Below are 19,497 nucleotides of genomic sequence, written 5' to 3' on the forward strand. Positions count from 1 at the left end.
GGCATTGTTTGCTATATAGAGGGCGCAAGTAGCTATAAGTAGTACGATGGAGATTTAAAAGGTGCTGTATTTCAGAGCTAAAAATACTTTCTGTGTTGGTCTTGATATTCATTGTAGTCTTTCACCATATTAAAGTGTTTTATAGACTTTGTTTGTTCAAATGCTTGACATCTCAACGTTTTTTTAAAAAATTTTATGGAAAATAAATTATTTTAAAAAAATTTAAAAAAATGGGGGGAAAAAAAACCCCAAAAGACACACAATAAATGAAGTAAAAAGTTTTTTGTTTGTTTTTAAATCCACCCGCCCGCCCCTACTCCAGAAAAGCAATCGAGGACAACTGAATGATTTTTTTTATTTTTGGCCTACCCCAAATCTAACCCATAGGGCACATAGGCCTATAACACGAATTGCTATATACGAGGGGGCCGGGTTTTTCAGACACTTTGGTTTCTTTGCCCCAACTCCCCCTCCATGCACATGATCATACTGAGGTTTTTATTTTATACAAAATCCATATATCGTATCTTATGAAATCAAATAAAAATACAAATACCCTAATAAAAGTAGATTAATTGACTTATATAAGTTCGTAATTCAATTTCTGCAACCCGTGACCCTCCCCTTCTGATACTGCTGTTATCTAGACTACTTGTCAGTTATCACCGCGTACAATAGATCGCTATTCCTTCAAGGTAATCATCAAATTCGCAACAATTGAATACGCTTTTTCGGTTACTTGTTTTCACATACCCATGCATGCCGTGGATTGTGATCTCTTCACTCGCCCGAGTTGAGGTAGGAATCTTTTTTCTAATCTAATTTCACCTTTGTTAAATTTTGTCTTGGTGCATTTAATGTAAGAGTTGAGTGGAAACCTGTCGATGACGTAATTATCACATACCGCAATAATTAATATGTTATTGTAAGTTCTTTTGTATCAAGGTGTAGGTAGTCAAGCCGCTCTCCCGAATGAGCGGAGACAGAAACTTTTAACGCCTGGCCTGGCGGCGTACGGTGCGGGGCCGCGGGGTAGGTGCATGTCCACTAGCGTTCGACATGGTCATGCAGAGCTGCCAACCATTCCCTATGCCATGACTCATGGCATAGGGAGATAGGCCTAGATTTTTCTAGCTGATAGTAAGGCTTAGACCGAAAATGTCTGTCTCTTTCATTCGTCAGCCTATATCTATATCTAGCGATGAGTTCTTGGTCATCGTATAGATCTAGCCTATATCTAGAGGACACGTTCGATCACGGAATATATTGCCTTCGCATGTCATTGCGGTGTGCTTGCAGAATTGCAGCCATTTTCCTTAAGATATAGGACTACTCTGAATATACAACCTTCAAATATATAGAGACAGTCAACGAATGAGCAGAAGGTTAAAAAACTTGCGATAGTCGTTATTTTATAGCCACCATTGCTGATTTAATATAAACGTAATATTTTCTTTTTAATGTATGACTTTCATGACTTAATTAAATAATTCAATGCTCTGTCTGGAATATTTAGCACTCGTAAACATCCGCAAAGGGAGGAGCTAAAATCATTAATTCAAGCAAACTAAAGAATTCAAACTGGTAGTGAATGATTAAAAAGGGGCGTGTTATGTTAAGGCTAAAAGAGGATGCAAGTTTCAAACAAAATAAAACTACGACTTTCTTAAATAAAATCAGGCTTGGAAGTATTTAATATGTCTGAGTAATGTGAGAGCAATTATTATACATACATCTATCTCATTATTTTGTTGATTGTAACATCATGAGTATATCGTTGCACGGACAACATACATTTTTAAAGGAAACCAAAACCTTCATACTAAGTTACTTTTATTGTAAAGTTTAAAAGATTTGAATAAAATCAGTGAAAATTTGAACAAAATCGGGCAAGGAATAAGGAAGTAGGCCTAAGAGCTTTTTGAAATGACTAGTCACTAGAGGGCAGTATTCAATTTGATGACATCATCTGTGAACAACTCTCCATGCCTTTTGTACATAAAATTTCACAATTTTTTTGTTTTCTTCGTATTTATTTGTGTTCTTGATCTGACTTCATAAAATGTGAAGTAGAATATCATTTTGCATTCTATATCTTGCTTTCGGGGGAGTACATTATCTCAATCACAAGAAAGAAGGAAAAACATAAAATTTGATGTACAAAAGGCATGGAGAGTTGTCCACAGATGATGTCATCAAATTGAATACCGCCCTCTAGTGACTAGTCATTTCAAAAAGCTCTTACTTCCTTATTCCTTGCCCGATTTTGTTCAAATTTTCACTGATATTTTTCAAATATCTTAAACTTTACAATAAAAGTAACTTAGTATGAAGGTTTTGGTTTCCTTTAATCATTTTTCTATCATTGGTTGGAGAGGGGCTGGGGATATCATCCCCGGTGTCTTTCCCTCATTAACATTGCATGTCAACAGAATAATCACAACAAGAAAATGCGTGCTTGTTAAATATTCAGGCACCGCCCACACTGCTATGCCTATGTGCACCCCCGTCCCCACCAACAAAACACAAAATAAACTGAAACATGCAAGCCAGTCACATGCGGAGCAATATGGAAATACATCTCAAAGAACTGTATGTCATGCATTCCATGATAACCATTCAATAGGGAAACAATTTAGATGAATACAGACAAAAGATAACATATCCAGTATACTTAAAGACCTACATTATTTTGGAATTCAAATTTACCTAGAAATAATTTCGGCGCAATGTACATGTACAGTAGCAATAGTTTTGACACTGAATAAAGTAGGCTTGTGTTTCCTGAATTTCGTATCTCATTTTATTAAAACAAGACATTTGGCGGTTTTATTCATCTATTTCAAAATCAAATGTACTTTGCGCTGAGATTCGGGGCACTATATAACCAAAAGTCCTTTTAAACTTCACTCTCTGTCATGGGTTTTCTCCTAATTTAAAAGATCAAAATGAGATTTCGCTGTTTATTAAATATTCAAAAATATATTTGTACATACTAAATTAATGGAGTAATTAATATTTTTATGAAAACTTTGGATGAACCAAAGTTAGTTTAAGTGTGGGCCTTTAATACCACTAGACCTATTTGATAATTATGGAAGTCACGTTGAAACACATACGTCCTCTGTGGAATTCACTTCCAGATGGATACGTCGGGGAATTTAAATCTCACATAGTATGTCCGGTGTATAATAATAATAATAATAACGGTGGCTTCTTATATAGCGCACATGTCCGTCATGTTGTGACGCTCCTGGCGCTGCTCCAATTATTACCCTGTATACATGTAGTTATGTGCCACTAATGTATTAAAGCTACCCTACCTGGCACTGTACGGAAAGTCTCCTAATTGTTCATTTTCAGATCAGCCGTTCATACCTATCAATCAGTGATTGGTCGGTATAATATGCAAACTACAAAATTAATACACACCCAATTTCATCACCTCATATCCTGTGTATTTGAAAAGTCCGTCGCCATAAGGAAGGAGGGGCTCCCACCCCCCCCCCCCCACACACATACACACATGATAAGAATGCAATATGAATGGGAAAAGGGTAGCATATAAATCTTGTTCAGTTAGAACATTTGATGTTCCAATATCTTATTGCTGTAATTGAACATCCCATTTTCTGTGACAATGTGATATGACGTTATGAGAATATGAAAATGAATAATTATTGCCCCTCCCCCCTTTTTTTTCTTACCATGCCTATACAGATATGCTATAGATTGGTGCAATTTTGACCTTCATGGCGTTGAAACGCATGCATCCTCTGTGGAATTCACTTCCAAACGGATTCGTCTGGGAATTTAAATCTCACATAGTATGTCCGGTGTATAGTTATGTGCCACTAATGTATTAAATCGATCCTACCTGGCACTGTACGGAAAGTCTCCTAATTCTTCATTTTCAGATCAGACGTCCATCCCTATCGATCAGTGATTGGTCGGTATAATATGCACAATACAAAAATAATACACGCCCAAATTTCATCAATTTATATCTTCACTGGACTTAACAAAATTATATTATATGCAGCAGAAATTTGACATAAGACTTGAAGCTGAAGCTCAACATTTGATTGATCGGGTGTAGGCCTAATCTATGTAAATAAAAATGAATGTAGAGGGGGGGGGGCGGTTGTATGCTATATATAAAGGGGCTTTAATTTTTTGTAATCACATGTTCCACCATGGCGAAGCGACGGGCCAACTTTAACGCGGATGAACTTCACCTCTTGGTAAACGAAGTAGAAGAAAACCATCTACTCCTGTTTGCGGGGTTTAAAGACTTGAGTTCCGCGAAGCTTTAAAAAAAGAAATGGCATGAAATTGCAGTCAAGATCAACGGAATCGCAGGAGGGGAGAGGACAGGGGATGAAGTCCGGGCAAAATGGTCTAAGTACCAATCGATGACCAAAAACAAATATAGTCAACTTCGTAAGCAGAGAGCGAAGACGGGAGGGGGCCCTCCCCCAGTAGACACCCTCGACGACGTCGAGAAAAGGGTTTTGGACATTATGGGTTCAACGGCAATCGAGGGCATCCAGGGAGGGGTAGACACGGACGACCATGAGCCAAGCTGTTCGACTGCGCAACATCCAACAACAGACGATCCACATGGCCCAAGCAGTTTGACTTCCGTACCTCCGAAGGCAAGGCAGAAACAAACGAAGGGCCGGCAGCCCCTTGGGGCCTTTGTGCATTAATGTTTCCTTTGTAATAACTTGTTTCAAATTATATTTTCAATATCAAATCAATTATATAACAAGTATTTATGAGACTCTAGAATAAAAACTGGATGAGAAAAGGTATTTTGCCTAAAATCCCTTGTCACAATAAACAAAAAAGTAAGTATTGATAAACTATCACATTACGGTATCCTTCAACTAACTTTTGATTTGACTGTCAAAAAAAAAAAAACGGTTATTCTTCAAACAAAATTCTTCAAACAAAACAAAAAAGTAAGTATTGATAAACTATCACATTACGGTATCCTTCAACTAACTTTTGATTTGACTGTCAAAAAAAAAAACACCGGTTATTCTTCAATTTAAGAATCTTTACAGAAATATGCAAATCGTTTGATGATCTTCATTTGATAATGACACTATTTATTATTTATTTTAGGAGAATTTATATGTATATATTTCTTTTTGAACAATTTTAGCCCCAAAACTTGTTTTGGATTATTCTTGATAAATCAAATGGATCGTGACAAAGACTATGTTCTCGAGCTGCTAGTATCGCGATATATCGATATCATGTCTGTCATGGCTTGTCATGGCTTTGTGAAACGGTTTATCCACTTCATGACATCTCCTTAGGTCGGCGACAAAGATATGACTGTCATGGAGTTGGTTTCAAGAAACGGCCCCCAGGTGGAGACAACCAAACATTTCAGATCAAAGCAATTTTTCTTGCAAATGTTGTAAGGAAAGGTATATGATACATCTATACCAGAAAGATTGCGCTATTCAAGATAGAGCGTGATTGTTCATAAATAAAACTCAATGATGACATGAGCAATGGTATTATGGTATTAAAGTTTACAATATGAGCAAAGTTTCACACCAAAGCAAACATTATAAGAAAAATGGTATTTAGAAGACAGAGGGCGCTATTCAAGACCAGCCAAACAGTTTGATAAGGCAATTGGCAAAAATATGGCTGAGATCAAACAGAAGTTTTAGAGAAAGGCAATGTTTGATACAAAAAATTCAAGAGAAATTTAGCAGAAAAGGGGCTTTATTTACAAATATAAAGCATAATCATTCAGGTGTGAAAGAAATGAGCCAGGTTCAGACCAATGCAAGTCTTACTGTAATTGAAAAGTTATAAGCCAAAATAAATAAGGGGAAAATAGTGATTTTGAAATCTGGTAATGCCATGTTCAGACGTTAATGTTTAACAGACGTTAATGTTTAACAGACTTCCCCATACAAGTACTGTAGTTTCTTTTTGTATTGTCCTTAGGCCCATTTACACATTCAAAAAATCATTTTGAAGAAATTTGGACTATCATTTACACTAGTGGAAAAATGCATACAAAACTGTCAGGTTTGCTCTAACTAATGTTTGGTGAGTAGTACGCATGAGACAGCAACACTTATCAGTGCCCTGCATGTGTTAGCACAGAAGCGAGGAGAGTCACTTGAGCAAAAAATCTGTATCTTAGCAGTATCGGTTTGCATTTACACTGCAAAAATCAGTGGGCGTTTAAAAAAAAAAAAAACACACACACTTTTTTGGTTGATTTTGTGTTGTGTTTGCAGAGCACAGGCACATGAGAAAAATTGATTCTGGTCACAGTTTTGGATATTATTTGTGTGTTACTTCTTATTTGCTTCTACTCCACTTTGGTAGAAATTATTTTGCAGCACTGATTGTGTGTATCTTGCGATTACTATATGTACTATAAATGTGAAGGGAATGCTATTGGGGCTCTTTGCTTACCAAGCTATATAGGCTTTGAAACTATTGTGATCGAGCACACTTGGGTCCCTGTCTATGATATTAATGCATTCCGTCATCAACACATGGCAACAATCACTATGGAAGCTAAAGAATGTACTGGCTGATAAATGAACCCACAAAGCCTTGACCCAATGATTGTTGGTGAAAAAAATTAAATGTTAAAAGCAAATTTCATCTCACAGACTATATCACCACCATCGTCGCGGTGTGAAGTCAAGTGCCATCGATCATATTATAAGGAAGCCCTCATCGGGCAGTGATCATTTCCAGGGTGATGGAAACAACTCGGTTGGCGAACATAAAGGAGAGGTGATGAACATGGATGGCCTGGAAGGTGCGAAACACCTGCTCTTATAGGTGCAATGCAGCATCAATGGGAAGGTATTCCTGTTGCCACGGTAACTCAGGGATACATAGAGGATGATGGAGCTATCACTTCTGAGGTAGTCGAGTTGGAATTGGATGATATTTTGCACTCATTTTTCAAGTTACAGGAGGCAATGGATATCTGTATACGCATTTGCCATGTCTCATGTTCGGCTCTTTATGGAAAAATTCCTTGATGGCGTTAAATTCCTCTGTCTTGGAAGCTGAAATCGTTAGGATGTCAGATGTGGCCATCTACGTGGTCATTGCCATCATTATTGTCATCAACGCCATTGGGAACATGTTAATCATCTTCACTTACCAGCGAGAGTCCATCTTAAGAGTGCCCGCAAATACTTATATTGTTAGTCTAGCATGCGCAGACCTCTTCTATGTGATTTTGGCTCCATTATGTCTTGTAGTCTCATATACCACGGACATCAGCCAATATACCACGTGCCTTTGGAGTCTTACTCTTCTCATGATAAACTTCCCCGTCTCTATTTTCCACCTTCTCCTGATAGCTGTCGATCGTTACACCGCTGTGACCAAACCACTGAGATACTTTGTGATCATGTCGGAATTACGAGTGAACGTCTACCTCTTCCTAGCTTGGTCTTTAGGCTTGCTGATCGGTCTCCTGCCCCAGTTTGGGTGGCACAATGCAATGGATACCCCGCTACCAGTCTGCAGCTATCTCCTCATCCTGCCTCATGAGTACTTCATCTTCCTCTTCACAGCATGTTTCATCATCCCTCTCCTCATCATGGTCTTCCTCTACTTTGTCATGTTCAGAGAGGCAAGACGGCAGACCCGCCGTGTGGCACAGCTCGAGATAGCTGTTCTCTTCAAGAATGGTGTCAGACGTAAACCTCGCTTGATGAAGGATATCAAGGCCACCGTAACCGTCGGACTCATCCTCGGCAGCTTCATCCTGTGTTTCTTACCTACCTGCTTAGCTTACTTCACACACCTGGCAAATTCGAGCTTGGGCAACTCGCACGTATTCCTCGGTCTCTCCAGTGCTTGTAATATAACCTTAGCCCTTAGTACAGCGGTCAATCCATTCATCTATGCATACAAGAGTCAAAGATTCCGTCAAAGAGCCACTGTCATTATCCATCGCACGCATAATCTCCTCAAGATTCTGTTTGGATGTCCTTTATAATGGGAGAATATTTGTGATATTCCATTGAAGTGTGTTGTGTGCTAGATTATATAGTCTTCCAAAGCAGCTGATTATTCCAAGAACTTCCACTCATGAAGTATTCTCTCATATGTACTCACCTCATGAAATGAAAGCACACTCAGTGGGCAGGTACGTTTGAGAATGTGATCCTTGGCAGACAGACAAGTCTTGTAGTAGGATTCTGTTTAACTCATCCCTTCATTTCTGGTTTGAATTTTAGGTGACATACATGGATGCCTAGTTCGTTTAAAGGGCAATCCAACCTTGTAATAAGTTTATTTGTATGAGAACCGACAAATAAGAGAAAATGGCGAAAGTTTGAAATAGATCAGACCAATAATGAGAGAGTTATGAATGTTTGAAATATGAGGTCACTTAGCTATGGATTGTGACATAGTCACAGAAAACTCTCCCCTTTGTCATATAAAAATATATTAATAATTTAATATTTTCTCCTAAATGCCTTCTCCCTTGGGGTAATACTCAAAATATATTATGAATAGTATATTTTATAGGTCCGCTGAACAGAAAATACACTCCTGAGTCATACATTTTGAAGAAATAAAGAAGACATTTTAGTCATTTTGTGTAGAAGAATTCAGGCAATTTAAAGTCCCCATAGGTATAGTGATTGCAACTTTTTTAAAGTCATAACTTTCTTATTTTTTGTCCGATTTTGTTCAAACTGTCACCAGTCTGCTCTTCTTTTAGAGTTGTTAGCTATTGATGTTGAATTTTCCTTTAAATCTATCAAAAAGTTATTATATTTTTCTTTCCTTCTACCTGGAGTACTTTTTATGTGGTCAATATTCATTATTTCACTCAGAAAGCTGAAATAGCTGATGAATTGTACAATCTGTACACTCTCAATGATGAGTGTAAATGAATTCATGGAAACATGTATTTACCGCTAATCAAGAATTGTGAATGACATCATGTAATAGAGAAGGAAAAAAGAATGATTAATTGCGTTTGTATGCAGATATTTTATCTCTTAAATGTCTATGATGCATCATGACTTTATAGAGTGATTCTCCCACACTCAATAGATTATGCTTGTTATTCATATTAATGTTTCACTGCATAATATTACATCTCTTTTCAGATCTGAAAGACTGCAGATCAACATTTGTAAAGCTTGACTTTCACCTACACCCCTGTTGCTGTTCCACAGAAGATCTGGTACCTGCAGCAAAGAAACTAGCAACACTTTGAAATCATGGCATTGCAACCTCAAATGGATCCAAAGCAGGTACGAGAATTGCATCTTCAAATAATTTATATTGCAAAAGATGCAAATCAGCATATAAACCCTAGCCATCACATTGCTGTATTATTTATGGCAACAAAGTAGTTGTAGCAATCTGAATTTGGCTTTATTTCTGAGATAAATGAACATGTAGCCTCTTCTTTAGTCATGATATTCAATTTTTCAATTCATTTATTTCCTCACAATTCATAAAAAGACAATATAAATTACAATCGAATGTAAAGGCTTTAAAACAAAAGATAAACCTACATGTACAGAGGGGTGATCTTAAACCACAGAGGTTTATCGGGGATCCTCTTCTGCTTAAAACTACAATATAAAAATGCAATAGCTTTTTTAAAAATAAAACACTAAACATGTATATATACAATAAAAATGTATATATTACAAGCAAATGTATGTGTGGGGTGAGTGGTAGTGGGGTGGTGGTACTGATAAATAAAATATATAGAGGGAATGAATGATAGGAAAAGAAAAAATTGTGAGAAACATCATACATACCGTACTATGTCTTGGTATATATTTATACAAATACAAATATATATTTGTAATGGGGGAAAAAATGAGGTTGTACAGTAACACTAGAGTTGAAAGAGAGTGCTGAAATCAACACAGCTACACAGATAAAGAAAAATGGAAAAACAACGAGAATTCCACTAGCATCATGGGGGGGGGGGGCTTTAGGTTGGAAGAGGGATAGAGAAGCAGAGAAACTGACCGAGAAGAACAGACAAAATCATCTACAGTGTAGGTTGGAAGAAAGTCATTACCTGTCCTACACACGAAATACATTAAGTAAAGGTGGCATAAGTGACATTCTTTTTGTGTATTTTTCATCACAGTTGAAGGATTTCCTCCATTCCTACAACAAGCTAACAGAAGCCTGCTTCTCGGATTGCGTCAGTGACTTCACCAGCAGAAAACTACAGGACAATGAGGTTACTTGTCAATATATATCTGAGTTTTAAATCCCCACTGTACTACTTGTAGCTACTTGCTCCCTCTATGTAGAAAACAATGCCTAATCAGTGATCATTAGTCCCCCATGATCCTCTTTTTCTTATGTTAATTGAGAACTGAGTTGATGAGATAGCCACCTGTCAGTGACCACCCTGGGTAGTCTAATCCCCTCTAGCCAAACTAGTACCGATGGCCTTTAAAGCATTTTGCTTGGCCAGAAATCACCCAAGATTGAATCTGTTTCCATTTTGACTGTTTTTCAAAAGGAATCTACAGAACATATCTCGAAGTATCCTTATAAATGTGTTTTCTATGTTCTCTAGTTGCCAAAGATAATTTGATTTTAAGTTGTGAATTTATTATATTAACAAAGTTTACAGGTAGCTATCATTGGACTCTGATGCTGGTATTACTTTTGAAAACATATACCATTGTTGAGATGAGTCAAATAAGGTTTATTTTTTCTATGCATAATAACTATAGTAAACTAGAATCAATTGAAAATAGATCAAATGAACCATAAAGATTGCAGTTGTTAAGGGAAATATATATGACAGCATGGGCGTAAAACTCACTTTTTAAGGAGGGGGTGGCCTGTTCAAATGCATCTCCCCCCCCCCCCCCCCCCCAACTTATTGAGGAAAATGATTTTGCAAATTAATCACTTTTTAAGGAGGGGGATGGCCTGTTAAAATGCACCCCCCCCCCCCCAAGTTATCAAGGAAAAATAATTTTCAAATCACTCCATGAAAATGTTGACAAAGTTGATAAATGACTCATGTAATCGTGAAAGTTTCCTTTTTCTAGTTTAAATCCAAAACTAGAATTAAAACATTTTTAAAATTTTCATTTCACATTTATCTCACAAGAGTGGTGGGTATGTTCATGCCTGATTGTAAGCATAACCCTCCCCCTTCTCATTCCTTGGAACAGATTTTAGGCCACTGCATGATAGCTACAGATTTTTAAACATGCATGAAAAAACATCGTGATTGAACCCCCCCAAGTCTTAAAATATATGAAATATTATTTTTGTCTTCTTATTTTCAAATATTTTGTTTGTTTTTCTTTTACATTGCAGCAACGCTGTTCATTCAACTGCATGGAGAAGTATCTGAAGATGACCCAGCGAGTATCCATGAGATTTCAGGAGTACCAGGTCCAAGAAAATGAAGGTCTCATAGCTCAACAAGCCAAGTTCGGTGGTAGATAGTACATGCTATGGACCAGACATAATTACGTTGAATTATTAACAGTGTTGTAGTCAAGTCCAGCTTCGGCCATGTTTCGGTGGCCTTGACCTGTGTACAAAACCTATGGAATGTGATATTTTTCAGCGGCTTCACGATTAAGATTTGCTGGCCTCGACTATATCATTGATTATTATTATTGAAAATATTGTAAAGAGGAGATGAGTTTAGACACCATGTAATGCAACCGCACATTGACTATTCCAATGTTGCTTCCTAATGGTGCTTTGAGGATCTCCCAATGTTCTGCATCGATGAAGTTGCTTTTATTCTTTGTAGTTAAATCCTACTAGCCCATATGCTGAAAACTATAATAGCTTTTTATGTTAAAGAGAGGTATGTTGATTGTCATATCAAATTTAATTGGTTAGAATAACTCTTTGTTTGCTTTCCCAGAAGTCTCTCTTAAATTTATTTGTTCACAGTCAGATTTGGCAGACATGAAAGCAATGAGTTGTCCTTATTTGGATTTGTTAGAACAATCAACATAGCTTTCAGAGTATGACATCTTTGCCCCTTTAATAGAAATATGCAACTTACCGAATTAGGATATAATTGATTACTCAGACTTGAAATTTGTTTTGATATATGATGTGACAAGGCTCTGTGATGTACTGGTACCATAGTAGGTACCGAGGCAATATGTTTTTAACTTCTTGTCCTTCACCTCACCTTGAATATATATTAATCAGCATATAAATTAATAATATAAGCATTGTGTACCTCTATGCTATGAAGTGAAAATTTGAACTCGTATTCTTCTTCATGATGTATGACATTCATTTCAATGTACAGAAGAACCTTTGCTTTCCAGTGTTATAGTTAAAACCTTGAAATCAGATTTCAATTCATTTTATTGTTGGATACCCTCTTTGTACCCGTTTTCTATAAACTTAAATGATTACGTAGATTTACTCTCTTAATCACAATTTCCCTTCGTAATTTTCCATAAGTTTCAATGAGAAATAAGGAAGAAAAATAAAAAATACCTAAAGACCATCTGCTGTAGGGTGAAAATTTGTTTTAAGAAGATTTATCCATTGTGTTAGAATGTAAAAATACAAAATTAACAATAAAATACAACACATTTTGCACATGTCATTGAAAAGGTGACATAACTATCAGTAGATGACCTCGAAGCTAACATGTTGAAGTGAAAGCAAATGAGCATAGTTTCTATTCAAAATTGGATGCTTTTATTATCTGTGCAATGTTTGGTACAATAATGTCAATTTTGTATGCATACCCAATTGTTTAGAGACTTGTTTTCTTTTTAGGATAGAAAACCTCCAAATGTGAGTTTTGCTGCAGTTTTCACCGAAATTAAAAAAACAACAACTTTGCTTTCAACATTTATGGAAGGTCAGAAGGAAGAAAAGCTACTGAATGTAATACATTTATCTTTATCTTGTACAGTATTACTCTTTGATTTATTGCCAATAGTAGCAATAGAGCTATTTCTTGGTTGCTAAATTTATGCTCATTACAGTTACATGTATGAGAAATACAGGTGCCAAAGTTTGTCTGTTTACGGGACCTAAAACCAATACCAAACTATTGAAAACTATGAGACATGTGTTTTGTTATAAAGCATTAGGATGTTCAGTTTAACATTTTACCATGTATGCTTTCTCAGATGGAATCTTGTATTTTCTCTGTCTTCTTTAAGTTCTTTGTTTCACAGCTGCTCGTCTTAAATATGATGAGATTGTGTTCTTATTGAATGCAATATTTTTATGAATAATAAAAAAGGAAATGAACTGAACTTCATAATTACAAGTATTTATTTGTGATCAGTTTTTGTGGTGAATACATCTATTCAAAATTTAAAGGTAGTGTTTAACTGTTATTGATCAAAATAAGAAATGAAATGCAAAAAAAAAAAAAATGCAGTACTTCTTATTAAAACTCAAAACTACACCAACTACACCCTCAGAGATGCCAACTGTTCCGTTTTTGCCGTATTTTTTCTGTTTTTTCGCTATGAATACGGCAGTACGTTTTTTGTATGTTTTGTTACGTTTTTTTATTTTTTATTTTTTTTTTAGTGATGTTTTTCTTAATTTCTGATCATGGGCTTTGTGTCGTAAGTGTATCATGCACCTACATCTTAAAACGATGCACGCAGGATGGTGATACGGGCCCCAAACTGCGCACATTGCGAACAACCCATGTGTAATGTATGCACGTCGCGCTCCGATCCGGGTACGTATACTGGTACTGCCTGGGTTTTTTAAGCTGCTCGATTGGGCGATATGTTAAGTTGAGAGATTTTTTCAAAAATACTGTTTTTTGCTCTTAAGAATACTTTTTTTTGTTGAAGAAGGTTGGCATCTCTGCACCCCCCCCCCCCCCTCCCAAAGAAATTTTTTTTTTACAAATCAGGCTATATTTTTTAATAGTTCCTCAATTTCAGTTCTGTAGAATATGTTTCCCAATTACAGCTTATTTTTGAAAAGGAAATAGGAAAGTAAAATATATTGGTGCAATAAAAATCTTTATAAAATTAGTAAAACTACCTTTAAATAATTTGCATTAATGTGCCAGAATGCCAGGAAGTTAATTTCAAGGTAGAGTACAAAGTTGACTGATTATTTTATAATGAATATATCTTGGATACCACTTTGATTCGTAGGCATTTTTTTTTTGCATTTTGAAATATTGACTTAAAAAAAAAAACTTTTTCTGAAGTGAACAAGATATTCAAGAGAAAAGGGCCAAAACAATTCTAAATTGGTTATAATATACTTCACGATTCAATTTAATATATCCATATGCATGATCTTGATAAAAATTTGGTTTACCTTGGACGGTAAGGTTTGACCTTTTACACAAAAAAGGATAAAACCCAGAAATCAAAGATGCAACATTCAAACTAGGCCTATTTACACATCCCAAACACCATTTTGAAAAATTGTCCACTTTTTGGTGTCTACCATTTTACATTACTGGAAAAATACATACAAAACTGTTGAGGTTCGCTCCTACTGTTTTTTTTTTGTGTGAGTAGAGTGCGTTCCGAGACTCCTCGGTGCCCTGCATGCGCTAGCAAGGAGGGTCATGTGAGCAAAAAGTGGTATCTTACCAAAAATCTGTGAAACTTTGGCAGGCGTTTAAAAAACCACACTCCAGAGGTGGATTTTTGCGATTTAGATTTTTCTTGTCGTGTTTGCCGACAGTTGTAATGTAACTGCCGCAGAAACACCAGAATGTGAGAAAAATCAACAATTTTTGGTTGCAGTGTAAATGCAGCTACTGTAAAAGTAGAAAAATATTAGTCAAAAGAAAATATCACCAATCAGTTTACAACTTGTTTATCATGAAAATTAAGTATCTTTAGATTTATCAAACACAAATACTTCAGATGTTACTGTACTCGATATGTACATAGATCATTCTGTTTATAAATAAATTGTCATTCAGAAAAAGAAAAGCAGCATTGACAACCGTTTGTATGAAGAGACTCTGTAGAAGAGTTGTGTTTTATTATAATCTATATACAATCTGCAAAGTAAAATTTACAATATCAGTATATCAATACACCAATTAATTCTATGCATGAATATGATCCTTCGTACGAGTTAAATATAAATTCTGAGTAATACATGGTTAATAAATCTAAGATAGGTAATACATATTTACAGATATTGCATCAAAAATACATATTGAAATAAGGCACACAAAAGAGAACTTAAAAACTTGTAAAATATACTTCATATCTGATGGAAAAATTGGAACATGAATCAAACTTAATTTTTCACATATCAATATTTGCATACTGATTTAAACAATATTTGCATTCTTGAAGAACATCATTACAAAAATAAAGTTGCTAAATCATGATTACCATCTGTCCCTGATATGTTCATATAATATCAACTTAATTTGTCTATTATGTCAAAGCATAATCAGAAATAATACTGTGATTAGTCGAACAGGATACACTGTACCTCTTTTTTCTCATTGAGGACATTGTTAATATATCAATTCTTTTAAAGATTCAAACACTATTTGTTCATTACTGGAGATGACCAAATTAACAAAGCGGACATAAATCTGAAAAGTAGAGCAGAAAACACACCCCCAAAATAAAAGCCACTACACATGTATGTATCCTACTTATAAAATCAATAAACTTTTGATTGTGAATATCTTATTACCATGGAATCTTATCGAACTGTCAACATAATTTTGAAACATGCTATTTATACCCCCATGTTGTTATGGACGTAATGCATAATATTTCACATGAGAGTCTCGCCGGGGCCAGGAAGGTGAACCACCTGTTCTTCCACTCTGCCATTCTCCCCATCACAAAAGAAGTTCATGAGCCATACAACCATCTCGAGAGCTCTACCATCGATCAATCGCAGCCTATGGTTATGGATGGAAGCGAGTCAAGGAATAAAAGGGTGGCAAAGTAGACTTCACATGTTGAATAGAGTTTAACAGATTAATGACATTACCAGGTGATACCCCCCTCCATCAATTCACCCACTTTTTCCTCTCGCATCCATCGATCAATAAGAGACTGGGGGATGTCTGATGGCGTCAGAACCTGGCCAAATCCTGTCTTTTGAGGGATTGTGCACTCTTTATATTAAAAGCTTTCTATTTGTTTCCTGGACATTGTTTTTGGAAGAGTTATTTGGGTTATGGAGAAAATATTTTCATCAAATGACACAGGTAAACTTCACATTTGCATCAAGCTTGCCCTTAGATTATATATTGATTTAAAGACTCAACTAATTTCTTTAAATCATGATTTGTCAAGTATCTTTATGCACAATCTGTCCAAAAATCAATCATAAGATTCTCTACCTATTTTTTACCAAGTGATCTGAATGTAAGAGAAAAAGAAAATCTACTATGATGAGAGAGAAAGGAAACCAAAAATGAATAAATGAAATTGAAAATGAATAAAACTGAAAGCATAATAGGTAATTATTGAAAGAAAATGAATGGAGATACAGGTAGTTGTAGTCGAGAAAAGCATTCACAAATGGACTATACAATATATTTTTTGTTTACATTCAAAATTGCCACTCATATTTTCCATTTCTAAAATTACAAAGCTTTGCAATACACAGGATAATGTGAAGCTGTTTGTTTTTAAAACAGAATGGTGCATTTTTTGTTGTTGCTCTTCTCTCTTTTCATAAACATTAATATGCCCCTACCCTCCCCACTCCCCCAGTTCTGGACATTTACCTCAAATTCTAACTGTTCATTTTTAAATTGGTATACAATATATTCCTTGAAAATAAGCATGGGGAGGGGGGGGGGGGGGGGGGGGTGTGAACCTGATTCTTTTTTAAGGATGAAAATCAACCATTTTGGGAACAAATGCATTATTCAAGAAAAGCAGCACACTTTGTAATAGATCACTGCAAAACATGATCACAAATACAAAACTTTGGAAATTGTTACTGTGACGTGTCAAGCCTGATGTTATATCTAAGAAACCTATGAGATGCTATTACTTGTAGTAATATCAAGATGAAACAATGAAGAAAGTAGTCTATGCCAGGTATTGCAATGATATCATAATACATAGTTATTGCTTTAAAATCAAAATACATGGCGAGGCCAAGAAAGTCTAGGAAACAAAATAGGACGGATCACATAATCATAGGAATGATTTTCTCTCTAGCCCAACAAAATGAGAACTAGATTTAGGGTTTCTTTGAAATCAAAACCAAGTAAAATGCCAATTAGATGTAATGCAGATTATTGTATGGTGCTATAATTGATATAATCATGAGAGCCTAAAATGTTAACCTGTTAATTGTTATGTGCTTTGAGCTACATGTGCACATTTATTGTTTTATACATATCTGCTTTCTCTTTCTTCTAAACTAATTCCTTTACTTCACCTCTTTTTATCACATAACGACTTGGGAATCATTTGTTTTCTAGGATACATGCATGATTTTTTTTCTCCTAAAAATAGATCCAGAAATTAGATCTTGCTCCATTTTCCTCACGATTAATATTTAATCAAGCTAACATGATTTAAAAAATGAGCTATCTTTAATGTACAATAAAACAGCATTAAACCTATTATGATACTATATACCTCTTCCCTGCATCCACATATCCCATTGCATATTGATATCCTTCCACACAACTGTTAATAAGTGATTATCAAATACAGTGCTGAATTGGAACATGCATCCCAAAACCAAAAATACAATAAAAACAGAATAAAAAGCACTGCCCCCAACTCCCAATCCACTATCTACATCAATAGAAGTGGTAGATGACATAACTAAATAAATTTCAACAAGTGCCTTGGATTATTGCTAAAATTGCCAAATGTTTTTTTTTCCAACATGAAGGTACTACCATTATTTACTCAGACAAGATTAACTTGTCTAGCTATTAATAATGGGTTGACCAGACTTGTATTTTTGGGATCACCCTGTATTTCCATCATTTGTCCCTTGTCCTGCATCAAACCTCCCAGGGATACCATTCATTTTCTCTATTTCAAAATTATATTTGAAATTAGAGAATATTTCAACTTCTGATATTTTGCTTTCCCACTAAGTTTGCACACTGGAAAGATCTTAGTAGCGCAAAAGATGTACATTCTTTCCTTCAAATACTTAGAATTTATGAGCCGAGACATTGCTTGGTGTATCTCCCAAGACTCCTACGAATGATCCGTCGTCTAAAAGGATGTGTTATGGACACGAGAGAACAAATTGCGATGGTGGATCCCTGGTAATCAGAAGGGGCCTCAAATGCCCCATGTTCCAAAATTTAAAATCTGGTCACCCTGACTGATAAAACATTATTTGGAACACATTGTCTTACATTCCACTATCATTTCTTCATGAATTCATTTTTCAAATAAATATCAATACACACTTTCATATATTGCATTCAAATTTCTAAGCTTTAAAAAATATATCCAATGAATAACCTTGATACTAAAATATATGATATATATCTGAGGCATATACCGAACATTATATAATACTATGATTTGGAGAAAATTGCATGCCTCAACAATTTAAAGAGGGGTTCTACATTCAAAATATATTTTCATTTTGTTCATCATTCAAATATACATTAGTGTACAGTTAATGTACCGGTACTTATTATTTTACACAAGTCAAATAAATACCTGAATACAATCATAATGATAATATTTTTAAAAAACATTGCTCATTCCAGTTCACATCACATGCAGGAGCTGTATTAAAATATTCCTTAATGGTGGAATTTCATATAATTTGAGTAAAAATATCCAATATAAATATAATATGCTCCTAAGAATATAATTAATATGCATCACAATAGGATGTATTTCTCTTCCCCCTGTTTGTATAGGTCTCTCAGTGGGAGTCAGGGAATGGTATCACATGGTATCACATGGTATCACATGGTATCACATGGTATCACATGGTATCACATGGTATCATATATCTACATTATGCACTTTCTCCCAATGGGCCTTCTTATCAAACAGTCTGTTCATAATAGTACTGGAAAAGTATTTCACACAAATTTCTTTTAAAAATGTGTACTGTAAAACTAGTTGAATAAGGACACTGGGGCGAATAGGGACAACATTTGACAAGCTTTTGTCACCCCCCTCTCCCTAAAAATAGATAATGCAGACCCTTTCTATTTCTTTCAGTCAAATTCTTTCAAATTCATTCAAATTACAATATGATGAGGGTCCACATTATTATCAGATTGTGAAAGGGGAGGGGGGGGGGGGAGACATTTGACCTGATGCCCTTTTTCACCACATTGAGAATTGATCTCAATTGAGAGACTGCACTGCATAGGTGGCACTGGCCCCATAGCATGTGACAACCATGGAATGAATCTCTTCCACAATAACTGTCAATGCTGGGTCAACTATCAACTATCTGCTCCCTGCTGTGGCATCTTCACAAGAATAATTATTGCAATTAAACAATTATGGTAAAGATTATTCTAAAATTGAAGCACAGACTGTTATA

The 19,497-nt window shown here is 35.5% G+C and overlaps 2 protein-coding genes across 2 annotated transcripts; both read left to right on the forward strand.

Annotated features, from left to right (window-relative positions):
• The first annotated feature begins 698 nt into the window (after positions 1-698).
• LOC588091 (mitochondrial import inner membrane translocase subunit Tim9) lies at positions 699-11,578 on the forward strand. The gene is made up of 4 exons (XM_030999414.1): positions 699-798; positions 9,141-9,287; positions 10,148-10,243; positions 11,347-11,578. The coding sequence occupies exons 2-4, from the start codon at positions 9,255-9,257 to the stop codon at positions 11,476-11,478; spliced, it is 261 nt and encodes an 86-aa protein (XP_030855274.1). The 5' UTR covers positions 699-798; positions 9,141-9,254; the 3' UTR covers positions 11,479-11,578.
• On the forward strand, positions 5,289-8,300 carry LOC588074 (adenosine receptor A2a-like). The gene has a single exon (XM_787774.3). It carries the CDS (start codon positions 7,013-7,015, stop codon positions 8,012-8,014), a length of 1,002 nt encoding a protein of 333 aa, XP_792867.3. The 5' UTR covers positions 5,289-7,012; the 3' UTR covers positions 8,015-8,300.
• Positions 11,579-19,497: the final 7,919 nt, after the last annotated feature.

The sequence above is a fragment of the Strongylocentrotus purpuratus genome, unplaced genomic scaffold (genome assembly GCF_000002235.5).
Source record: "Strongylocentrotus purpuratus isolate Spur 01 unplaced genomic scaffold, Spur_5.0 spur5_scaffold_5, whole genome shotgun sequence".
Classification (NCBI taxonomy): Eukaryota; Metazoa; Echinodermata; class Echinoidea; order Camarodonta; family Strongylocentrotidae; genus Strongylocentrotus; species Strongylocentrotus purpuratus.